Source organism: Cryptotermes secundus, unplaced genomic scaffold, assembly GCF_002891405.2.
Source record: "Cryptotermes secundus unplaced genomic scaffold, Csec_1.0 scaffold291, whole genome shotgun sequence".
Taxonomy (NCBI): Eukaryota; Metazoa; Arthropoda; class Insecta; order Blattodea; family Kalotermitidae; genus Cryptotermes; species Cryptotermes secundus.
In genome coordinates this window covers 369941-394318 of record NW_019731571.1, presented here as the reverse complement: position 1 = coordinate 394318, position 24378 = coordinate 369941, and the positions used below count along the sequence as shown (strand labels likewise).

Sequence of the window (24378 nt, the reverse complement as noted above, 5' to 3'; positions counted from 1 at the left end):
GGTTTGGAATTAGACGGGATTTATGCAGTGAACAATAATACAATTGTTCGTTTATCCTGTGCGTTATTTCGCCCTTACCCGCTTGTACCCGGCGAGTGGTTCACACCAGACAGCCATCCGAAAGAAACAGCTTCACTCTCAAATGCATCATGAAATATGTAACTGACCAGTCTGTTCAGGGTTTGTCTCCTGCTTATACAGATACACGATGGACATTCCGAGTTCAGATGCCATGGTCACCATCGCGCTGCTGTCCCATTGGTTGTGCTATGCAAACAGCGCCGTGAACCCCGTCATCTACAACTTCATGAGCGGTAAGTACACTGTGCGACTGAACCCGCCTTTACCACTACGTATGAAAGCCCGTGTGGTTTTGGTGCTTTTCGCAAGCAATTCTATCTCAGTTTGTTGTATGTGCATTTGTCGGCGTATAAGATGCATATGCTTTCCTCTAATCTTCTCACTGAGGGCAGATTACACTCAGGCGCAGTGGTAACTGCCTACACCAACCCTTTTAACAAGGAGAAACTCTGAATTCTACTCAGGCACTTCACTTACAACCACCGATTACTTCCCTGAGTTGTGGTAGCTATTTGTAATGGGGGCGCAACATGTTTACTGGGTTCCCCCCCCCCATCGGTTGAGGCTGAGTCCACTCGCTACTGCGGCCACTGATTGACCTGTTCTACCAGCCCGACTTGATAGACGACGATGATTTTGGAGCAATCGGTGGAATACAAATTGGCAGGGGCAAACCTGCCCCATTGCCGCGGTGTCCACCACAAACCCCAAATTACCTGACGTGGGATAGAACTCGTGCTGCCGCGGACGCCTGAGCTATGACGCGGCCCATGATTTAGAAGTAATTATATCAAAATTAAAATATGTGGTTGTCGGGAAATGCGTCTTACACATCGAAAAATCAGGAAATTCTTATTCTACTGTGCAGTTCAAGTTACGCACACGTATTCGTCGTGTATAACAGTTCTTCACAGATGACTCCACAGTGGAGCCGTCTATGGGTACAGAACCATTTTCGTGGAACTGTTCAAATGAACTCCATTATGGAGCCATCTATGAAGAACTAGGAAACTTAATGCCATCTATGCAGCAGTGCTAATATTCATCTCATTGTGGACCCATCTACGGATAAGTGTCAAAATTGTTTACTGATCTATCGAGAACTGTTTTTTCCAGGTAAATGTATACACAAAAGAGACCTGAGCAGTGCCCATCCGGCCCTCTGTAGCACATTCTTATAAACATCTTATTTTATCTTAGCGGGCGCTCCGCGATTTTTGAATATACCTCTTAACTTAACTTGGGAATTTTGTTTATAAAGTAACAGACACCTTGAATAAATTTTTCCTCTAGCCTTAAGAGCTCTGTAACTGACTGGGTATTCTTTTGTGCTGTTCTCAGACAGAATGTCCATCGTCATGTTGCCCTTTGGTCGTCGTACAGTTTACAGTTCCAGAAATGATTTTTATTTAAAAAAATCATATACAAAAATGGCCTTTAGTGGCCATCTTGCCTTCTTTAGCACATTCTTATAAACATGTTATTCTGTCATAGCCCAGAACTGTTAAACTTCATTTTATTATGGAGCATCTATGGAGAAGAGATAAACTTACCTTCCTTATGGGCCCATCTGTAGGACCCTGTGTAACACATTGCTGTGTGATGAGTGTCATGACACGGTGTATGTTTAGTTGAAATGTGAGTGGCCGCAACGGTTTTCCAAACAACGGTCCAACTTTCATAAATCCTTTCATGAGAACAATGTCATTCGTGGCCTTCATAACATCTTGCTTTTATTTACTTAAACCTATAAATCAAATATGGCCCTAGAGTGAACTTCTGAAGTGTGAGCTGCACTGGCGCCTGAACCCTGGAATGTCGTATAACGATGGGTTTTCAGTAAAATTCAACCAGAATTTGGAGCACTTTTATGTCCGACGTGCAATAAAAATGTTTCAGCCAAATCAACATTCACCGGAAAGTGACAGATCCTTTACGCATGACATGCAGGGCCGCAAACTAAAATCCTGTATGAAACTGCTTGCACGCCTGTGTCACATTGTACCTTGATTTGTGCATGATCATGGCTTCGTCCTAGCATCACCACATTCCACCAGACGAAGTTCGCAGTTCCTGTTCCTGTCATGTTTCTTAGAGCCTGCTTACCAATTCAGTTTGCATGTAATGTTAGTGTACTCCATTTTGTTGGATACTTTCAGGACGTCTTAGTATGTTAACTCTCTAAAGCACAGTGCTTAATATATGCACCACTTGCTTCAGTAGAAAGAAATTGTTCCAGTCTTTTCATGTTTCTCAGAATGGACGGCTGTTGCTTTCATAATGCAACGTGTTCCTGCGAGGTGAAACTGAGTGGCTGAAAATTGTATGCAGAAATTTCAGGTTGTCGAATTCCACTTGAGGCATGGATGCCTGTGTACATTTATTTTGTGCTTGTGCCGTCCTGTGTTCAGGTAGCGGCCTTGCGACGGGCTTATTTTCCGTCTAAAGAGTCCAATCGACTCTGTAAAATATCAAGAAAACTGAAAAGCGTTCAAGGTACAACAAAGGACTGTAGTTGTATAGATAGATAGACAGATTGAGAGAGAGAAAAAAGTTGGAAGGTCAGATCAGTGTTGCAGAAGTCCACGTCACCCACCTCCAATATAAGCGAGAAGGAGTTGAAAGCTGTGAAGTCCTTGATACTCAACAAAGATATCAGGATCCTGCCAGCAGACAAGGGCAACTGCACGGTGGTGCTAGACAAGGTTAACCCCCTGCTGAAGTCGGGTTTATGAGCCCCTGTCCAAAGATCCTACAGCCAAGGTTGAGAGAAGAGTTCAGCAAATCCTTGCCAAATATAAAACTGTCCTTCCGGCCGAGGTAAAGCTGACCCCATATCACAGCAAGCCTCCACACCTATATGGACTTCCCAAGATTCACAAACCAGATTCATGAGAAGCGTGCAATGCAGAGTGGAATTTGCTATAGGACCGCGAAAAAGTATGGAAATTTGATCGAGTTGCCTGGTCGCAGGAACTTCCGGATCCAAACTGACCTCTCGCCACCGGAGCAGCACCTACAAACAAGAACTCTTAAAGCTGTCTCAACAGAGCTCGTTTCTTTTGCATACTTTGAGCAACGACCAGTACTGGGTTGCGCATGCAAGGAAAATATAGACCATCCTTACATATATGTGTGTGTGTGTGTGTATATATATATTGTAACGTGTCTGCAATCCAGGAGAGGCACTTCTATGGAAACACCAGAACAGACCGTTGCATAAGAGGTAACAATAGCGATACTGTAATTCCAACAGTGAGCCGTTGTACCGAGAACATCGAATCTCCACGGTTACGACAAACAAGCGTAGCGTCCCACAGAGACAACGCAATAACAATGGGTCATTGCGTAGGAAACGCTGAACAAACAAAGCAACGTCTCCACGGTTATAACAGAGGGTTCGTTACCTATCAGCGGCCAAGGTTATAAAAGCCCAATTTCGACGAGAAGTAGTCAGTCTCGGAAGAGCCAGCTAAGAAGCCAGCCGTCATCAAGCCTCCGGAGAAGAAAGTCTCGGATCAGCATTCGGAGAAGAGAGTCCAGTGCCTCGCCGAATATTGTAAGCAGTGATTGTGACACTGCAAGTGAAAATGCCTGTAAAGTGTATAAGTGGGCGAAGGAAATAAATTCGCTATATTGGGACGACGGCGTGAACTTATTTGTAGCGTGACACACAAAACACGCTACATTGGTGTCAGAAGTGGGATCGAACTACACACGTGACTGACAAGATTCGAACTCAATACGCTACAATATATATATATATATACAGAGAGAGAGAGAGAGTAAAGGAGCTATAGTTCGGATAGAGTGGTTTCCTTAGGAAGTGGCAGAAGCAATGTTCTCGAAGGGGGAGGGGCGTAGCAGGAACTTGTGCCTCCTTCCCGACCAATTTCTCAGCAAGAGTAGATTGAACGTTGAAGAAACCACGTCGTTTTTACCGTTAGTGCATGGGTTTCTGTCAATTCTGTTGTTACGAGTATATTTTCATTTACAGAGTTCGGGACTCGAAACTATAGGTGAGTGTGAACTTTCACACGACTTACATGAACTTGATTGTGTAGAGGAAGGCATGTGCGTGTATATCGTGTATTATCCGAAAGCTTCAGTTGTCACGTACGCTATCAAGTTTAGATTTGAGCGGGTTTCCTAATTTCTGATAACTAAAAAGTTTACTACTTTCGGGTATCGAAAATAGGAACAGTGCTTTACATAGTCTTGGCTTTTATTCCTTCTTAGATGGGTGACAGAAAAAGAAAAGAATGGCTGACTTCGTGCGAAGTGAAGTGCAGCTCTGCGCGACACGGAAATTGGGTTTCTAAAAGTTGCAGGAACTTTTAACTTTCGAGGTTTACTTTGATGGACTCTGTAAACGGTGCTGGCTCCAAGGAAAAACTGACCGTTTTCTGCAATTGGTAGAAAAAGTGCCTTGGTTAATAAAATGGAGACTTTACTTGCCAACTGCTCTCAAACAATGGACAGTAGATATCTTGGGCTAGGAGACAAGAAAATGTATCACCTTGCTGCGAAAAATAACATACAGCGCCCTTTCTCAGAATGTAAGGGAGTGGCTAGAAAATATGGTTCACGAATTTCGTAAGAAGACGTCGATAATTAGCTTTCAGAACTCCTTAGCTGATATCTTTACCGAGTCAGACGTCTCTCGAAGGAAGTAATAAAGCTTTCTTTGATTGCTTAAATCACAATTTGAGAAATTTAAATCTGATCCGCCAAAAATATGCAGCCTCGATGATGCAGGAATCTCCAGTGCTCAAGGCACAAGAACGATTGTTCCCTCTCTTAAGAGGTAAGACGAAAGTCGTAAGATTGTCCTCGGCAGAATGGGATTTCTCGATGAAAATGGTGACATGCATGAGTGCTACTGGCATTCGTGCCCACGGTCACTGCATTTCTCAGGACCAGACTGAAGCCCCCCACCCCTCCCGGGAGCACCGGCCGCATGCCAACCATCACGATGGATCAATCTCATTCACCTGAGCCCTTCTCGAGAAGCCGCCAATTCTGCAGCTACTCAAGAACTTCCCAGCATTTTATGGAACCCGAAGATTAATTTCGGTGTTCACAACAGCCCTCCACTGGTCCCTATCCTGAGCCAGATCAGTCCAACCCATACTACCTCGTTCTATCTCTCTAAGACCTCTTTTAATATTGTTCACTCACCTACGTCTTGGTGTTCCTGGTGGTATATTTCTTCTGGCTTTCCCACCAGCATCGTACATGCATTCCTCTTCCCATTCGTGCTACATGCTCTACCCATCTCGTCCTCCTTGACTTGATCATTCTAATTATACTTGGAGAAGAGTACACGTTATGATCCTAAACGGACAATTTTCACACTCGAGAAACCTCGAAATCTTCGTTCGGGGACAAGTAATGGGAGTGCACATTATGCGTCTGCCCCGCAGCTACTAGATGTTCCTTGTATGAGTCCTTCTGAGAGGTTCTGCACCCGGAAGATGGAACTGTCATCCTCTCCAGGCGGTCGCTGCATTTCGTATTAGAGACATTTTCCGGAATCCTGTCTAAGAGCTGAAAGTATGCAGATACCCAGTAATGAATTCATGAATTGAAGTACGTATAATCCCATTCAACTCTCTGATTTTTTAAAAAAAGTTGATTTATCCTAGATAAAAGCAATGACGATAAAGCCATGTACCACTGAAGATCCCTACTACAAGGGAACAAGATGGAGCCTCAGAGAAGGGTGACGTGAGAGCACCTAGTTCGAGATTATCTCCTTTCGACCGTCGACTTCCACCTGCTTTACCCGCACCATTAACCAGCACAGACGTGGTGGTAAAGCAACACTGGTAAGATTCTGTCATTATGGGACAGATCTGAGCTAGTCACTGGACACTAGTCCTCCTCCAACACATTGTAGCCATGCGTGTATCTAACAGCCGGGAATAGGCTTGAGGTTAGGGATGCCAGTAAAGCTCTGGTTGTTTTGGCATTGAGCCGGGTGCAGGTGGCCGCCTGAATAGTGGTCTCGGCCTGCATCTACCTAGAAGATAGAACCAGCGGCAATAGCCACAGAAACCAATGTGTGGCTCGCTGCTATGGACAATTTTTATGTACGGCGCTTTGCTGTCTTGGGTTCAACGGTTGTACATAGAGGTTAGTGAGACGCATCTACCTGCCGCGTACATTAAGTTGGATCTGTATTGTGAGTGTTGTTACCCCTCCCATCTGTCACCCGCTCGCGATCATGCGACAAAGAGTTGCGTCCATTCCCCCCCCCCACAACAGCCTTCAAACCGACGAGAGAAGCAGATGGCGGCAGAGCCATGCTGTACACTGCATTCCTGCGACAAGCGAATATAAAACCAGAAGCCAAATTTTCTAAACCGAAAAACGATTACGTTCCAAAATCTAAAATATTGAAGACTTTAGAGGAATCGTCGCTCTCCAGAGGGTGTAAGACTGGAGTACAACCTGAAATAAAAGGACTAAAAATTATTAGCACAAAATTTCTTCAAACGAGAAGTCCGAGCATTGCATCCACTTTATACCTACAGTCGGCGCAGGCAGTGTTGGTGTGGAGCGCACTTGCTTCTCCCTCTTCACTGCCTCCGTACAGCTGGATTCGCTCTATCAAATGCCTAACGGGAGTACGAATTGTGCGCACGCGTCGAAAATAAAGACCGGAAAATCTACTTGTGCAAGTACTGCTCTCGATGAACAGTCGAATTCGAATTGTGGCTTCAAATTCTTTTCTTAACATCGGGACATATCTTCGTGTTAGTTTCTGTTTAAAACTTTGTCATTATTTAGCATCTATTCACGAATCTAATACTTTTAAAACAATGACCCATTCTTTTGTATAAAAAGAAAATACTGTTACGTGCTGTAGACCCAAGCTTCCCTTGTTCCTTTCGTTTTATTAAGGATATATTTCACTTTTTATGTACTGTAGTTCTTTGAAAATTAACCCCTGAAAATAATACCATGCAGAATGTGTAGCCGTTCGCAAAATCGTGCAAAATGTTGCACCCTCTTTGGGGGGTGGGATACGGATAGAAACCAACATGGTTCAAAATTCTGCACTACACATGTCCTGGAAATTCTGCATATGTTCGTGCACTGCTGCCAGAGTGGCATCTTGCCGTCGTCGTCCTGGTTCTGCACGCGCTCCTGGGAAGGCTCCAGTCGCCCTCGACGTTGTGTACCTTCTCGGATATTGGAGCATCTCTGTGCGGGCATTCCAGCACAGCAGCCCGACTGTTTCCGTTGCAGGAAATGTTTACGAAACGGATGTATGTCAGGGTATCTTTCATATGTGAACTGACCGCAGCAGAGCACAACACAGCCCGCAAGAAGTCAGCCCCCTACCGCTTAGCTCCGTAAAGGTCTCGAAAGCTCCATAACTCGCTACATGCGAGTACATGACACCGAAATGTGACAAGGTTCCGCGGACATTGGAGATAACCTCGCTCGTGTTCTCCGCAGCCCCTCCAAACCAAAACGTTTGTCACCTTATCAGCACAGAAAGTAGAAGACTGTGCGCTGACGTGAGGGGGGGGGCGGGGGGGAGCGTAGCAGTTCGTGTGAGATGCGCAGAGGCTACAGGACAGTCAGATCATATCCAGCAGTTAATCTATAATTATGGCACACGACGTTCAGTAGCCGATAAGCTCGTTCTGCCATACGTTTACCAAATTACACGGTCGTATCAGGAAGAAAATTCGAAAGCTGGTGAAATTTCGTGTTTTAAAATGTGGTTTGCTTGTGGAGATGAGGCTTGCGGGTATGCATAACCTGTTTGTTGTATACTGACTTCAGTCGCGGTCCCTTGAGCTGCGGCATTCTGTAAGCTTGCAGAACGTAAGACCGATTTAGAAGAACACTGGCCAAGTCTTGAGGGTTCCACCCGAAATAAAAACACGGCATCATAACCCAATAAAATCTTCACCGTTATAAACGTGTCAGGTTCTCCCAGTAGCAAGCGAGGGCAGGGGGAAAGGAAATGTACAGTCCTTTGCCGAAGAGGAGGGTACGTCTCACTTCTCATTGCGTCATCGGAACAAGAGGAAAGCAACATTTATTTTCAAATTGACCTTGTATCTTTGGAACGGATTGTTTGTAGATATTGTTATATGTGACTGGCGTTTGACGTGTTCACAGAATAAGTTCATAAAATGTACGTATTATTTTGGCCATGCCTGTCTATCCCCTTAACAACTCTAGAACCTGTGAAGAGAGTTTCACGATTTCTCTCACGAATTTTATTAAATAAGAAAGTAAGGCTATTCCTGTAACAGGCCATGAAGGCCCATAGGGTTGTGAGACGTTGACGGTCCCACATTATCTAGACAATCGGCTCAAAGATAGCGGTAAGGTTTGTAGCCTTACGCGCCGGCCGCCCTTTACCCCCAAGAATATTCCTCGTACTCATTTCTATTAGAGGCTGAGTTGACCCCAGGGCCATAGTGCGGCTGGAAGGATTAGGTCAACTGAAAAAATCCAATGACCTCAACTGGACTTGAACCCGTACTGTGCGCGCGGATGTACATATTTCAATCCACAGTTCTCAAGGAGAAACAACTTCCGCGCCCTTCTCTTGGACGCCATAATTTTAAACTGTTGCACTATACAGCACTTCCTGCAGCCGGAACTGGTCGCTCGCCCGCAGGACATAGACGTCTCTAGCAGTAGCTGCGAATTCAAAGATTCTTTCCGCCCGCGTACGCACGCAGGCCTTAGCCTTACGCTTCGTAATCAGACTGCTGAAGCCAGCTGTACATATAACAACCACTGTGCTTTGGAATGTTAACTCCTTGTAACCGACACGATACTAATCTGTAATACACATATGTACAGTTGCGAGACGCAATATGCCACATCTTGCTGCTGAAGCTTGTCGTTTCTCCAACAGGGAAGTTCCGACGTGAGTTCAAACGCACGTTTCTTCAGTGCCATTGCCTGTACAATACCACGTCCTCCCCTTCCCGAACCGGCCACTTCAACAATCGAGTAAAAACAGCAAGTGAGCACCCTATGACAGCTACAGTCATTCCAGGCTCTAAACGTGCCAGATGCAACCTTCCCTCCTCCACTATTTCCCCCGTCCGACACCAGGCGCGCCGTCACCTGTCCGCCAGCAAAGAAACGGCCAGCAATCGACTCTGACACAGACTGCTGGGGTCCTCCAGCGGTAGCAGCCTGAACTACGGCAGCAAACATCGAAGGGTAACGTGGGCCTCAGCCCAGGGACAGCCAGTATCAGAAGCTTTCAATTACGTTTAAAGTGCTTCTGTAAACTGCATCTGTGTATTAAAAAAAAATTTGGGCGAACGAGTGAACTAATTTCCCATTACTTGTACCCAGAATTAAAGGAGCATGACCTGGCGTAGTGTGTATGTTACATATGAACCGAAATACGTGTACTCACCCCATGCCCATGAAGAGGTTCGCCATTGCATAAAAAGAAGTTGTAACTGTTTCTCCTTGGCGAGCCCTCATGTCTCTCACCTCACACCCTTTGAAAGATAGAAAGAAAAACGCAGGAAGTTACCAGACCGACAGCATGGTACGTCACTTCCGTGCATGGATTTTATTCAGGAGCTGAGCAGTACTCGTTAGGCTGGGTGTTGAAAAAAATGATTGACGTTACGCCGTTAAGTTTTGTGACCTCGCTGTAAAACAGAGGGGAAAATAATAGTAGAATGGTAGGTAAAAATGAAAGTCACAGGAGAAGTGAGAGAAGGTAGAAAGTTCATCACTTTTTTTGTGGTAAAGAGTAACAGCTTGAGACAAAAGTGCCGGATTTATAAGTTTCTGCTTGTAAGTTCCATACTAATTTCTCAGTGGCCTCGAGAGAAAGGGGATTAATGACTCAGAGAGAAAGAGAATAATGAGGGGCACTGTATTTTAAGGGGGGATGATCGAGAAAATTTGGAGTAAAATCTTTAGTAGTTCATGCTTCACAGAAAACATTTTACGTGTCAATTACAGGGATCACTGAATTAATGTTAAGGTAATAATCGTTATTTACTCTGATAAACATACGAAATTCATAAATGTTTAGGGGCAAAATGTATAGATCTTTATGTTTAAGCAGTAATACATATAGTCTAGTTACAAGTGTGTGCTAACAAATTAAATTTGTGATCAAAATGTAAGCAAATTCGCCGCGAGTGCGCTTGTCCACATGTGACACAGCGGATTCATGGGTTAAACAGACGCGTTTGTTTTTACAAGTGTTTCGTTATGTCATAACTACAGGCACCAGTGCTCATGAGCTGCATAACAAGTTAATATCTGCCAGTCTTTACAGATCGCAGGCGGCAGTGGAATCGAACCTCGGGCCGAAGCAAACCACGAAGAGCCTCAGACAGGAGAGCCCGTTTCCGTGCCGGTATCCGAATGACGCCCCGCCGAGTACGAAGCAAATTCTTGCTCACCCGGTCGAAACTTTTGGTTGAAAGAAGAAGATCGCTTCCGTAGTGGTTCTGTGAGAAGGCTCAGGGAAACTTCGAAAGATCTCAAGAGTCGGTCTCCACGAGTGTCGAACCTAGAACTGTTCAGGCTAATCATCAGTCAGGGCCCACAGTACTGAAATCGTCCTCTTAACGCTTCAAAGCACACGGGTTTTTATGCGTACTCTGTGCTTAACATTAAAATGCGGGTTCTTACCGCTGCTGTCTCTCAAGAGCATTAGCAGGTTGCCGTTTCTGTAAGGTATGAACTTGTTTCAAGGTTTAATCTGACGAAACTTATTTGCCTATGCATGATAAAATAAATGTGTCATACTGACATAACCTGCTTTGTGTTATAAATTTATGCGAACTAGACTAGTCCGTTTGTGGGAATAACCTAAAAGGAAAACTTGCAAAGAAGATTGCCTCGCCTGAGTGACTATACTTGAAGATCTTAAAGGCGGTTCTTTACCATAGGAGCTTCCTTGTCTTGTGTTCATTATACCTACTCATGAAAATTTATAAACTGCAGCATTTTACCTGGTTCTCTTGCTTTCTGCCGTAGCAATCGAACTTTACAATATATTTAATGAAAATTTCTTGTCCTTTAAATGAAGTCTAAGGCAGAATTAATGCTACTTATAATTACACGCAGTTGCGGCACGCCATGGTCCGTTAGATGATTCACCATTTCAAGCCTGAAATATCTTAGATAATGCTAAAAAATTAGTTCCTTCGTCACGAAAATTACTCCTCCTTCATTACAAAGAGCAGTTAGTTATTGCCCTTTAGGGAGATGCATGCTGTTCATAGTGTAAATCATACGACACACAGAAATACGCTCTTTTTGTTAATATTATTGCTGCTGCTAAATGCGGTTACCACTGTGCTTTAAATGTTTAAAGCCGTTGTGCCAACAGTCGGATAATGGCGGCTGTGACCCACTTCAAAGTACTGTCTCAGGAATCCTGAAGGAGAATTGAATTACAAAATCATGCGTCAGGATAACTCTCATCCGGGCGAGGTGGTTCTTACCCGCAACAGTTGACAGAATTTGCAGCCTGACGTCATTCAACAATTTCGTTCACGAACACCTAGGCAAGTGAGCACTGCTCAGGTTTGGATCAATTCTGCGTTCGAAACTGACATACCAGGACGTTGGATTGACTGTGTCCTGTGTTCTCGCTCTCTCTTTTATAAAATTGTAACAAAACTTGCATTGTAAATCAACATTTTCTTGAATCTTGCAGTCACTTTTACGTCAGAGGAAAGATGACAGAAAATACAATCGCTTCTTAGTCACACCCGGTGAAGCACATGTGAATGGCATATCTGTACTACGTACTTCTAAACAACGCACCACATAAGAATTTGTTTCTCAGTTGCTGCATGACTCACACGCTTGATGCACCAGCAGCCATGTCAGTGACGTATCTACGTGTATAATATTGCTACGCGTGACGAAAATAAGGGGATCTAGTTCGGATGATTGGATTTACTGGCATTTCGGTTACAAGTTCTCTTAATCACACTTAATATAGCGCTACTGCTGATTTACACGCTTTCCAGTTCACCGTTGTACACGCACTAGGATTCTCAGTTTCCACTAGACGTATCCTAGCAACGGATCTCAACACAGACTTCATCACTTCAAATTACTATGAAGGCTTCTTGCCGTTTCTTGTTCAGTCACCCTGGAAACTCGGAATTCACTAAAATCTCTCCTGAGCCCTTAACTAGACTGCCCCGCAATGCACTCTGCACTCTGCACTAATCTGAGAATCAGTCACTTTAGGACTGGCGGTTTACCGCCAATCAGTACGTCTTGGCGCCAAGCCCTTTGAGACTCAACACCAGAATTCTTTTTAATTGAACACTTGCTGTCATTGTCATTATGTAACACCCTCTCTGACGAGAGGATGGGTCTGTAGTTTACAATTGCTGCTGGCCCTCGCCAGCACATTCATTCTCAGGTCCGAGTCCCGCAGTACTCATGACTACAGTTTACGGTTTTACATTCGAGTCTCCCCCAACGTGGAGTCCAGGTATTTATATCCCCAGGAACAGGGTGGCCCAGTTACATTCCCTGGCAGTGGGTTAAAAAGTCTTCCACTAATCTAAGCTACAACAGGTCTTCGTTATATAGGCTCCGCACGGACAACACAGGAAACAAAAATCTCATGATTCATAGCCAGCGACTTCATTGGCCCGCTGACTGTTACCTAGCAACGAGCTATAACATTCGTCCACTGAGACACATCTTCCGGAACGTTTTTACCGAGACGTTGCCTAGAAACGCTTCGAGCAAATCCGTTACAATTTTTTTTTTGTTACTATACATCTTCCAGTGTAGTATCTGTATGCCCCATAGTTGAAGGAAATGCATGTAATACAACGTACAGAGATCAAGAACTTGTTGGATCTTGTAAGCTGAAACTGCGCTACCTGAACGTGCGTGAGAGCACATGGCATTCACACCTTCCTTCTGCACATAAAGGCACTGTGAGCGCGAGATGAGAACACTGGTTATGCCACGTAGCGCAGGAAGATTGGTCGGTCCCAGTCTGGGCCAGGACACCGGCTGTCCTATCGTGGTTTTTCCACAGCTCTCCAGGCAAATGCCGGATTAGTTTCCACGTTAGGTCACGGCCTCTTCCTTCAAAATCATTGCCATTTCACTGTTCAGTTGTCATCCGAGGCTATACATTCTCGATACAGAAACATCTTTAAACAGCCCACAAAAAGGAATTATTTTCACAACATAATTTATGTGCCAGGTTTCACGAATGAGCGAGCAGTCCCTTGTTTCACTGTGTCATGTCCTGTGAGTACTGGTGATGTTTTAATGTGGATGTGGTGTGAAGTGCGGCCTAACACTGACATAACAGAGGCAGTTTATGATTGTTATACATGGGAGATTGCGTTAAACAATCGTCTCGATGAAATATCCGATAACGCACAGAAGTCGCAAAGGCAGAGACGAGGAGTGAGGGGACTTTAATAGTGCAGAAGCTTGTATCGGCAATACGGAGACTTCCTGTTTAATTATCAGAGGACGTTAGACGAGTATATTTATAAAATACTTAAAAGTGAACATATATATATAGTTAGATATATTATATATTCTGAGAAGAATGTATGCATATCTCTTATCGAAAATTTCAGCAGCAAGGAGACGAAAGCTCGTCTAAATAATATTTAAAAATTCAGTATTTAACGGAAAAAAGGCACAGTTTGTTCACTGTAAAGTTCAGCTAGTTAAGCCTGTTTATGGTGACAATCATGCGAAACACATAACTGGATCGTGTGAGCGCAATTCATAGTGTTTGTTGTTTAAAACTATTGTACCTGTAATTATGTTTGTGATGTAAAGCCTTTAACCAGCCCTACAATTTGCTGAGATGTAATTTCAGAAACAAATAATATGTAATTATGTGCCGGGTTAATTGCGGGTTGAGCTGTGCAACACAAAATGTCAGCTTATTTTGCTAGAGTCGGCGTAACACATCGTGATATGTAGCATATCCTTGAAACACCACATTTGTCTGCGGTTCCTAGTTAGGGGCTTGTAAATGTTTTGTCACCATACTCGACCGAATTATGTGTTTTATGATCATTTATTGGGTGTTTATATCCTTCAGACGTTGGTCTTCTTGTACAAATTCCACGAGTTCTGAGTCTGTTTCTTTGTTTAAAGGACCATTACGCATACAAATATTTATGTAATAGTATATCACATTAATACATGTTACGGTTCTTGGGAAACCTTTACGCTCATGTTTAAAAGACGACGTAACTACAAGAACAATGTAAGTACTTGTGTCCAAATTACGCATATGTGCGTTCGACATGTTCTCCTGTGTTCTATCTTGATTATTATCATTCCTTGCTGAAGCTTGATTCAGTTTTGTCTGTACCGCCTTACTCTGGCTGGATGTCACGCCTCCCCTGTCAAATTGAAGTTTGTAATGATGTAATGTAATAAACTTTATTCCGTGAACTGCCTCTTATCCTTATGTTCTACAACAAGAATGCAAAGCATTGATATTACAGCTTTGTACAAGCATAACGCCGGTCATTCTTAACCTTCGGCGATAGACAGAGGCGAATCTTTAGCATTATCCCCCGGAAAGGCCCAGATACCGACTGAACAGAAGTTGAGATGTGGGGCAGACCCTGTCAAGATGCTACTTTCCTTATAACTTGAAGACATGTTAAATAATGAAATTAAATGTTCTTGTTTTACTCCTCATTCTGTCAATTGGTGGCCATATTTCGCCTCCATAAAACAGAATTTTTCTGTGTACGTCGTCGTTCTCAAATATCTGAACTGTGCCACATTTTCAAAACGTCTGTTACCGGTTCCTGTGTCATGATTTTGCCCTGCATTTTGTTGATGAGAGCAACATACACTAAGTTTTCTCTGTGTTTACTTATCGACCAACCTCTTTACTTGCGTCAATTAAAGTTTGTGCGTTTTTCTTTATGGTATCTACATTATCACCCAGTAGATTCACATCATCGGCATAGACCAACAGCTGATGTGTCCCGTTTAATTTCAGTCACACCTGGTTTCCTGGACCTTCCTAATTGCATATTCTAAAACAAAGTTGAAAAGGAGTGGCGATAAAGCATCTCCTTTTAGACCATTCTGGATAGGAAATTTATCAGACCACTGTTTACCTGCACGGACTTTACTATACGCTACGTTTAAACACATTTTAATCAACCTAACTAGTTTCATGGGTATCCCAAACTCTATCAGAATATTGTATAATACTTCCCTCCCAACTGAATCATAGGCTTTCTTGAAGTCTATGAATAGCTGACATACTGTCTCATTGTACTCCCATTTTTTCTCCAATATCTGATGAATTCAAAAGATCTGATCAGTAGTTGATCTCTTACGTCGAAACCCACACTGATGATCCCAAATAATTTCATTTATGTATGGACCTAACCTTGAAAGAAGAATACTGGATAAAATTTTATATGAAGTTGATAGCAGTGATATCCCCCGATAATTACTACAGTCAGTTTTATCACCCTTCCTTTGAACTGGTACAATAATAGACTCCTTCCACTGTTCGGACAATTTTTCTTTTTGTCAAATAGAAGTAATTAGATTGTGGATCTTAGAACGTAACATCTCGCCTCCTGCTTGAATATGTTCTCCCGGAATTTGATCACTACCTGGCGATTTATACTTTGCCCTGCTGCATGCAATAGCACTTTCAACTCAACAAGGCTAGGGTCAGGTACTGACGAGTCATCTCCATGTATTTCTGTCTGCCTAACAGCACTGACCCTATGTACATTCAATAACAGAGAAGTAGTTCCTCCACCTAATCAAAATGTTTTCAGAATCTGCAAGCAGATCACCATTCTCATCCTTCACTAAGTTACTGCTAGGCTGGTAACCCCTCTTAAAGTCATTTATTCCTCTATACAGGTCTGTAATGTTCTTGTTCTTACTGTTCATTGCAAGCTCATCAATTCTGTCTTTCAGATATTCCCTTTTTTGTTCCTGAAATGCCTGCTTTTCTCTCGGCTTTTATTGTTCTTAGTTCCCTTGGATCCTGTAACCGCTGCAGTTTGTTTTGTTTTCTTGGTCTAGTAATTCTGAACATCCTTCATCGAACCATGGCTTATGCTTTCTTTGGTTAATAATGTCCTAGACTCTCCTTGGCAGAAATTTTGATATTCTCTCTGATAGGTTCCCAAGCTTTATTAACATCCACCTCTGTGTCCAAATTTTCCAAAGCTGCGAACCTGTTTGATATTTCAACACAATATTGCTCTTTGCCCTCTGCCTCGTTTAATTTCTTGAGATTGAACCTCCTCATATGAACTCTGTGCGTTGTTTGTTTGCTCACCACCACCAGGTAGTGGCCAGTATCACAATCTGCTGCACTTGAGTGCCGTCTCCTGTCTATCAAAATATGGTCTATTTGATAGTGTATCTTCCCATCAGGAGATGTCCAAGTAAATTTATGGATATTAACGATGTGTAAAACGATTCCTTCCAAGTCAGAGTTTTTTTAACATTTTCGTAACAAGCTTATTTTTTTATGATGAACAGTTGTTAGCCCCGCGCCCAACCCCAAAGCTGGAGTACCACCTCTTGTCGGCTTCCTGCGGCTTCTTATTCAGATGTTGATATTAGCATGTTCAAAATTTGTAGGAGACAATTTTAGGCGACTGCATCTTTGTGCTTTATTTCTTTTTCTGTAATTTTAAGAGGAAAGTAATTTGTCGCTCCGTCGTGCATTGACATTTCTGTCAGTTTGCCAATTTTTTAATAGGAATAATGTTTACCTGAAGGATATATTTCCCTCCTATAACCCTTGTCAATTTGTTGCTTCCATTAATATTCTTACTACTTTTTGTTTTTATTTTGTATTTATTATATATTTAAATGTTAGTCTGTTACAGGTCACTGCCGCTGGAAAGAACTAAAATAGATAAATTAAATTAAATTTTCATTGCGAACATTTTGTTATTTTTTGGGACCTACAGATTATGTCAGATTTAAATTTATTGGACAAACCCAAAACAATTCTAATTGTTGTAATATTTGTTACTGCTGAATAAAGAATACATTTTCGTAATAATAATTTTAATTAATCCTCACAAATTTTCTACAGTTCTTGAATTATTGTTGAAGGAGTCGGGCCAGTTTCATTGTTAATTGTAGATAATTAACAAGGCGTTCCGAGCAGTAATCATATGACCTTTTCTAATTATTGAAATCTTCATTTTTCGAAGCCCTAATGCCGTAGATCACCTCAAGATTCCAAATTAACCGTCATGCCTCATGATCTCGCGCGTCAAGAATACTTTTACTTACGACTGTGTAAAATCAAATGCTAAACCTCGTTGTTTCCTCTAACAGGATAATTTTCATACAAGTTTTCTTCGAAATCTGTCAACTGTTTCGAAATTTAAATTGGATGGTGCACCAACATATATACAGACAGTCAAAATTTGGTAAGAGTTTTCGAAACTGAGATAGGTACAGCAGGAGTTGCCTACAGGCTAGCTGCCATGAGGCACCAATACTTGGTTCAACAGGAATGAGTTCTTCTGGTTCTTTACAGGTCAGAAGGTGAGAATAATGTTACTTATTTATGCCATTGTGGTATCTTCTTCGGTCATGCATATGGTTAGGTTTGAATATAAACCATGTCTTCTTTCATTAGGGTTTATTTATTCATTTGTCTTTTGCCTCCCTTTCACTCAGTTTCATTTCTTATGCTTTCACACTCCTTGTTTACTTAGTTACTCCACCTTCCGTTGCAAAATATATCTATTTGTTTCTTGCTTATGGGTTGGAGATTGGATTTATTGACCACTTACGGATCGCAACTGCAATTAATTTTGACGCTATCGCTAATCACCATGACACAAGTTTGGCCTTCTCGGTCTGCTTTCACTAATCGGCTCCCGGTAACGGACTTCAGAATTTGAGATTCTTCTGTTTCAGCGCTCACTTCGTTGGCCTCTGGCTCTCCGCTGCACCAACTCCACTCCAATTCTGAAAACTTACTCCAGTTGTCCTCCTTATAACATCTCGGCATGGAAAGCGCAGAAAACACCGTTGTTTATTCTAAAGTCAAAAAATAAAATGGCTATTTTTTTACATATTAAACCCGGTTATACTGAAATACACGATACGGGAATCTTGGGCAGATATTGTAATTTCAATAAAATTAAGAATTTAAAATACACGAAGTTCCCCACGTGGCTTGAATCTTTCTCTTTATCAAGGAAGGCACTCGTCAGAGTGTGACCGAACCTGGGAATTATGCGCATGATATTAAAATGAATTAGCGAAGCCGCAAACACTTGATTACCACACATCATTACAATTCCTGTGAACGTTCTTTCCAACGAAATGCAAAGTACTTCTCTTCTAATGTTACGGATTCAGTACAGTAGGCGCTTATGTCCACACGTGTGTATATATACTTACTTACTTACTCATGGAGCTGAGCCCTTCTGGAGGAGCCGCCAATTCTGCAGCTACTCAAGAATTTCCCAGCACTTTATGGAAACCGAAGGTTCATCACCGTGTTGACAAGAGCCCTCCACTGGTCCTTATCCTGAGCAAGATCAATCCAATCCATAACGTCCCTTCCTATCTCTCTAAGATCAATTTTAATATTGTCTACCCACGTAGTCGTGCAGATACCATAAGCAGACCCACAGTGTGCTCAAGTATAACTGCTACAATTTACTTTTGAAATTTCAGGGTTCTCTATGCTGCTAATTAGATACGAGTTAGGAGATATATACATGTCATAACAATTCCAGAGTGTTCTTCCCTTTTAAACTATCTAAGAAACATTAACACTTACGATTCTGCATCTATCCATCTATCTGTCTGTCTGTCTGTTTATCTATATATCTATCTCTCGGTCTATCTATCTATCTGTCTATCTGTCTGTCTGTCTATCTGTGGCTCTACAGCCTTCGTTGGGCCTTCGATTCTTATTCAGTTTCTTCGTCCTGTACACAGCCGGCAGTGCCCCTTGGGCCTGCGCACAGGGCAGCACACAGATACATTCTTGCATCAAGTGGGTTTCGAAACCACGACCCCAGTGTTCAAGCGGGCGAAGACGGTTCATGCATTAGACCGCACGGCCATTGCAGTCGACTTATATAAATTTACGCTGGGACTGAAATGCATTTTTCATGTTTCTGTAAAATTTCCATTGCAGCATTTTCTGCTCTGCTAGACAGTTAGTTAGCTAGCGAGTTAGTTCATATAGGTTTTCGTGTAAGTGTTCTTTATTGTTGCCAGTTCGCTTTAACAGCCGAAGCCGCCGTACATACTGGAAAGGGTATGCAACAATCTCATAAGAATTCTGGGCGCTGTCTTCGGGAACAGAAACCGAAATCTTAATAATCGCCATATTAACAGGTGGCGTGTGAACGCTGGAGTTCCGTCTTATCATGAGAGCAATGGGAAATGGAAATTCAGTTCAGACTCAGCAGAACCAAAATGGATTTATTACAGGTAAATCCGTTTTCTAAACTTGGTACATGAGGACGAAATAAAGTCACCCTTCTTATTCGCGCAAGATTGTGGATACACGAGTGCATTCAGGCAGCAAGCCGTGTCCACACGCTATCACATTTGTCAGAGCATATTATTTTCCAGACCTTGTTCAGATTTCATATGTGACTGTCTCATTGCACGATCTTGTTTCCTGGCGACGCAAGTCCCTTGCAAGGATAATCTCAAGACTCAATGTGAATATCCATTCGTCGCCACTCTTAATCAGTTTAATACAGTTCTGCCGGCCACGGTGGCCGAGCGGACTAAGGCATGCGCTGTTTTCGCTCTCTCGGAAGCCGGGATCGTGGGTTCGAATCCCGCACAAGGCATGGATGTTTGGTATGCGTATGTGTTTATTCTGTGTTTGTGTTGTCTTGTGTTTAGGTGGAAGCCTTGTGACGAGGTGATCACTCGCCCAAGGAGTCTTACCGTCTGTAAATGTGCAAAGTGAAAAGAAAACTCGACACCGTAAAGGTACGAGTATAAGAGGGACGGATAAACAAGTAAGTCAATACAGTTCTTATGTCGTATTCATCGCCAGCTTCCTGCATGCTGTTACAAATATCTGAATTCTTAAAAGTTTAACTGGCCCGAATTATATGAGTAATTCTTGTTTTCAGATCACAGGCGCAGAGAAATTGCTTATTATTTGAGAGTCCTGTTCTTAACGTTATTTTTCTAAATCTCAGGAAAGTTCCGGAAAGAATTCAGAAGGACATTTGGGTTCTGGTGCTGCAAAGAGCGACGCTTTTCCCGACGCCGGCGTCACAACATGTCGACGATACACGCCGGCAGCAGTACTTACATCTGTCGGTACACAGCGGGCGGCAGCACCGGCTACACGGCACGCACAGAAATACTTCCTCTGAGTGGAATCACCTCTTCTGCCACTATCGCAGACGTGGACTGACATCGGGGGAGCAGACGGCTGCCCTCCGTGTGGGACCCGGAGGAGGAACTGGGATAACTGCAGTCTTCCAGGAAGAGTTCCATGCCGAAATAGTGAGCATAGCTGGACTCCACCGAAGTCTGAGTAAATTGATTTGATTTTAACCCTGAGGTTCAGCGAATTCATCTGCCTGTTTAGTGTGTTACATTTACTTCTAAAATATGAATTCTGCCCTGTATCTCCATATATATGGAACTACACGCGGGTTAGGGAAGAAATGAACACGACGGGTGGCATTCAAATCGGCCGGCCGCTGCCTCACCCTGCCGACACTACACACTCTCCTCCAACATCAGCGACAAACTGCGGGCGTGCTGGAAACGGTAGCTGCCAGGCTCATAGTTGGGGGAGTAGCATGTGTTCATTCTTTTCCTAACCCGGATTGAGGTACCCTTAGGGCGAGGGTACACCAAGGAAACTGGCAACCGTAACGCAACCACAATTTCCGAGAAATGTCGCCGATTTCAATCGGGCAACTGGTTTCCAGATTAGCAGGCACAGACTGAGGAAACTTATGTTTGAGTAGTTGCTCACATCGTCTTAAGTGGGTTTGTTCGTCCGACGTAATTCATGATTGTATTTTTTTAATTTCGTGCACGTACCTTATCCAATGGAAGATAATAATATTGATCCTGTCATAATATGGCGGCAGTTGGGATGGGTTGACACGACGTGAGAACAGAGCATGACGACCATAAGGAAAATATGAATATTAATGCAACAGGATGCTTAAATACAATATTAGGAAAAGAAAACATTGGGTGCCTCAGTTCTGCTCTTACACTTTAAACTGCCTAGTATAGTCTGGGTGGCGTTTTTGTATATACCAGGCTCTTGCTCAATTAACTGCACTGAAACAAAATCAGCAGCTTCGTCAGACTTTCATGCCATCTTAGGAAACAAATGAATCACTGAAGCGCGTTACAGAACGGCTGACACTAGGAAACCACGCGGCAACGCAATTGTGAGGAGACTAGCATCTCCGTTGCGAGGAAGTTGAGTTTCTCAGTCTTTCCGCGAGTCGCGTTGCCGTTTCCTCAATTTGGGCTGCTCCATTCAGAAACATGTGTTCAAATCAGGCTGATAACAATTCTCGGAAATTTCGGTGTGCCCCCTCCCTTTCTTGACGGATGTATGCACCACAGGACAGAAACATCCTGTCGCATATGTACGCACCCGTCAGGGACATAAGCTGTAACTGTACACAGAAGCATCCTCGCTGTCGCATATGTACGCACCCGTCAGGGACACAAGCTGTAACTGTACACAGAAACATGCTCACTGTCGCATATGTACGCACCCGTCAGGGACACAAGCTGTAACTGTACACAGAAACATCCTCACTGTCGCATATGTATGCACCCGTCAGGGACACAAGCTGTAACTGTACACAGAAACAATTTCCGAACTGTTTACGTAGTAAATATAAATACTAAACTGAATTTTGAAAGTGTAAAATTCATTGGGCTCTAATTTCAGCATATACATGTATATGTATGTAGACCAAATAATTATGACGCATGCGTGATGAGAACATGAGGGCGATTCCCGTTCCTGAAATCAGCGATTCAAAGCGTTTAATTTATTTGGCTAAGACTTCTGTTGTTAATTATACTTAAATTCTACTCGCATAAATTGTTGGATTCATTTTCAGCCTATCGACAGATGGTGCTGCTACTTAAATGTTGGTATTTCTCACAGATAAGCAATGATTAAAGCTCTCCAGGAAGATGATAATTACATTTCAAATATTTTTAAAACTATATGATTCCGTACAAGAAAATGCTTTGCAAAATTGTCTGTGCATTGCAGGTGTGATTCTTATCCACACAGTCACATGATAAAGTAACTTTACTATCGCCTGTACACAATCACTGAATTCTGAGTCCGACCGTTCGTAAAACGTTTGGCCGCATTCCGGCGTAATCAGTAAAACACGCACATTGTGTCATTACCTGCCATATTAATGCTGCTGACGTCACAGGTACACTCCTTGCACTAACAGACGGCTCACATCACCTTATTCAGAAAACAATGGGTAGACACGTCAGTCCTTTGATGTTCAATGAAATAATATCTGAAAATTTAGTTTCTGCCTCATAGAAAACACAATGCGTTTCATTACCAAAGCCAATTGCTGTTTATTAATCGATGTTTATTGTAATACGAAACCCAAACACACTGTGTGGAAAAAAATGCACAGCTTTTGTGTTTAAAATTTATGGTACATATATTAAACACTTTACTTTAAAGATAGCGAAACTCAGCTGTATGTTGTAATGGGAGGATTTGTGAAAGTTACACATGCCTAGCGGTATATACCACATTAATTATACAGAATGTCTGTTCTAAAGTGAATGTAGGACAATCTTTGATCATTAGGGTGAAACGAATGGCTCCAGATACTGTAACGTATTGTGGAACGAATGGCTGCAGATGCTGTAACGTATTGTGGAACGAATGGCTGCAGATGCTATAACGTATTGCGGGACGAATGGCTGCAGATGCCGTAACGTATTGCGGAACGAATGGCTGCAGATGCTGTAACGTATTGTGGAACGAATGGCTGCAGATGCTGTAACGTATTGTGGAACGAATGAAACGAACTAGAAAACCAGAATCGATATCCACCAATCAACCTGGCGCGGTACTACATCCCAAAAGACTTGTGATCTTAACTTTCTACACTCGTTATTTGAGGCCTAGTGTGATATTCTGTGAATGTGCTGCATTGATAAAGCATCTCGAAGTTAATGTGACGTGATGTGATAAGCAAAGAACGAATCTTCACTTTCAGAATATGTAATAGAAGAACTCAGACATGTTTTATATCTAAAAGAGCAACTTTGTAGTTCACAAATGGGGATCCGGTGGTGACTTAAATGCAGTATTTTCTATGACAATTCTATGAATAACTGAACAGACATTCATAAATAACTCGGATGGTTATCAGGATCCGCTGTTCACTCCCCAACAAGTGTTTCAAACTTGTTCTCAACTTCGAGGTATGAGTACAATATAATTTATGCAATTTATATACGAGGGGACCCAAAAAACACGGAATTTATTTATATATCTTTACATAACAAAACTTTAATCCCCTTCAAAGGACTCTCTATTTGATTCAATGCACTTGTCAAAACGTTTTTTTCCATTGTTCAAAACATTTTTTAAATTCATCGCTGGTGATGCCTTTTAGTGGTTCGGTCTATTTCTCTTTACGTCTTCAACATCAGCAAAACGTTTTTCCTTGAGCTCTCTCTTCATCCAGGGAAATATAAAAAAGTCGCACGGGGCAAGATCGGGTGAGTACGGGGGTGAGGCAAGGGTGTCATGCCATTTTTGGTCAAAAATCGCTGCACACTCAGCGCTGTGTGGACAGGCGCGTTGTCCTGATGAAAGAACCATTTACCTGTTTGCCACCAATAGGGACGTTCTCTCCTTAAACTGTTACGCGACCTTTTCAGAACTTCCAAATAATAATTCCGGCCATCTTCCAGAATGATTTGACGAATTTTTATCACGTTTTCATCAGTTCGGGCGGTCGAAAGACGTCCACTTCGAGGATGATCATCAGCTGACACTTCACCACGTTCGAAATGGGAGAACCATTCGTAAATTTGTGTATCACTCATGGCGGCTTCCTTGTAGGCAGTTTGTCGTATAACCGCAGTTTCTGGTGCTGTTTTCCCCAAAAGGAAACAAAATTTCACAGTAGCGCGTTATTCGTGTGAATCAGTTATTAAAAAATAGAGGAATTATAAAAAAGTCATTTGGGGAAAAATTCACCAAACACTAACGCAAACTTCTCTGAAGACACCAGCCGGAATACTGATTCAGGAAGG

The 24378-nt window shown here is 42.6% G+C and overlaps 1 protein-coding gene across 3 annotated transcripts in view; it reads left to right on the top strand.

Moving 5' to 3' along the window:
- The window catches only part of LOC111867112 (orexin receptor type 1-like), a 266602-nt gene extending 243606 nt beyond the window's left edge, over nt 1-22996 (top strand). For 2 of the 3 annotated variants that reach the window (XM_023856643.2, XM_023856642.2), the window contains 3 exons: nt 202-314; nt 8978-10782; nt 20274-20349. In XM_023856643.2, the coding sequence (XP_023712411.1) occupies nt 202-314; nt 8978-9231 (367 nt within the window). In that variant the 3' untranslated portion in view covers nt 9232-10782; nt 20274-20349. Of the gene's footprint in view, nt 1-201; nt 315-8977; nt 10783-20273 lie in introns of all 3 variants that reach the window. The other variant, XM_033752545.1, reaches the window with a different exon arrangement.
- Nucleotides 22997-24378: the final 1382 nt, after the last annotated feature.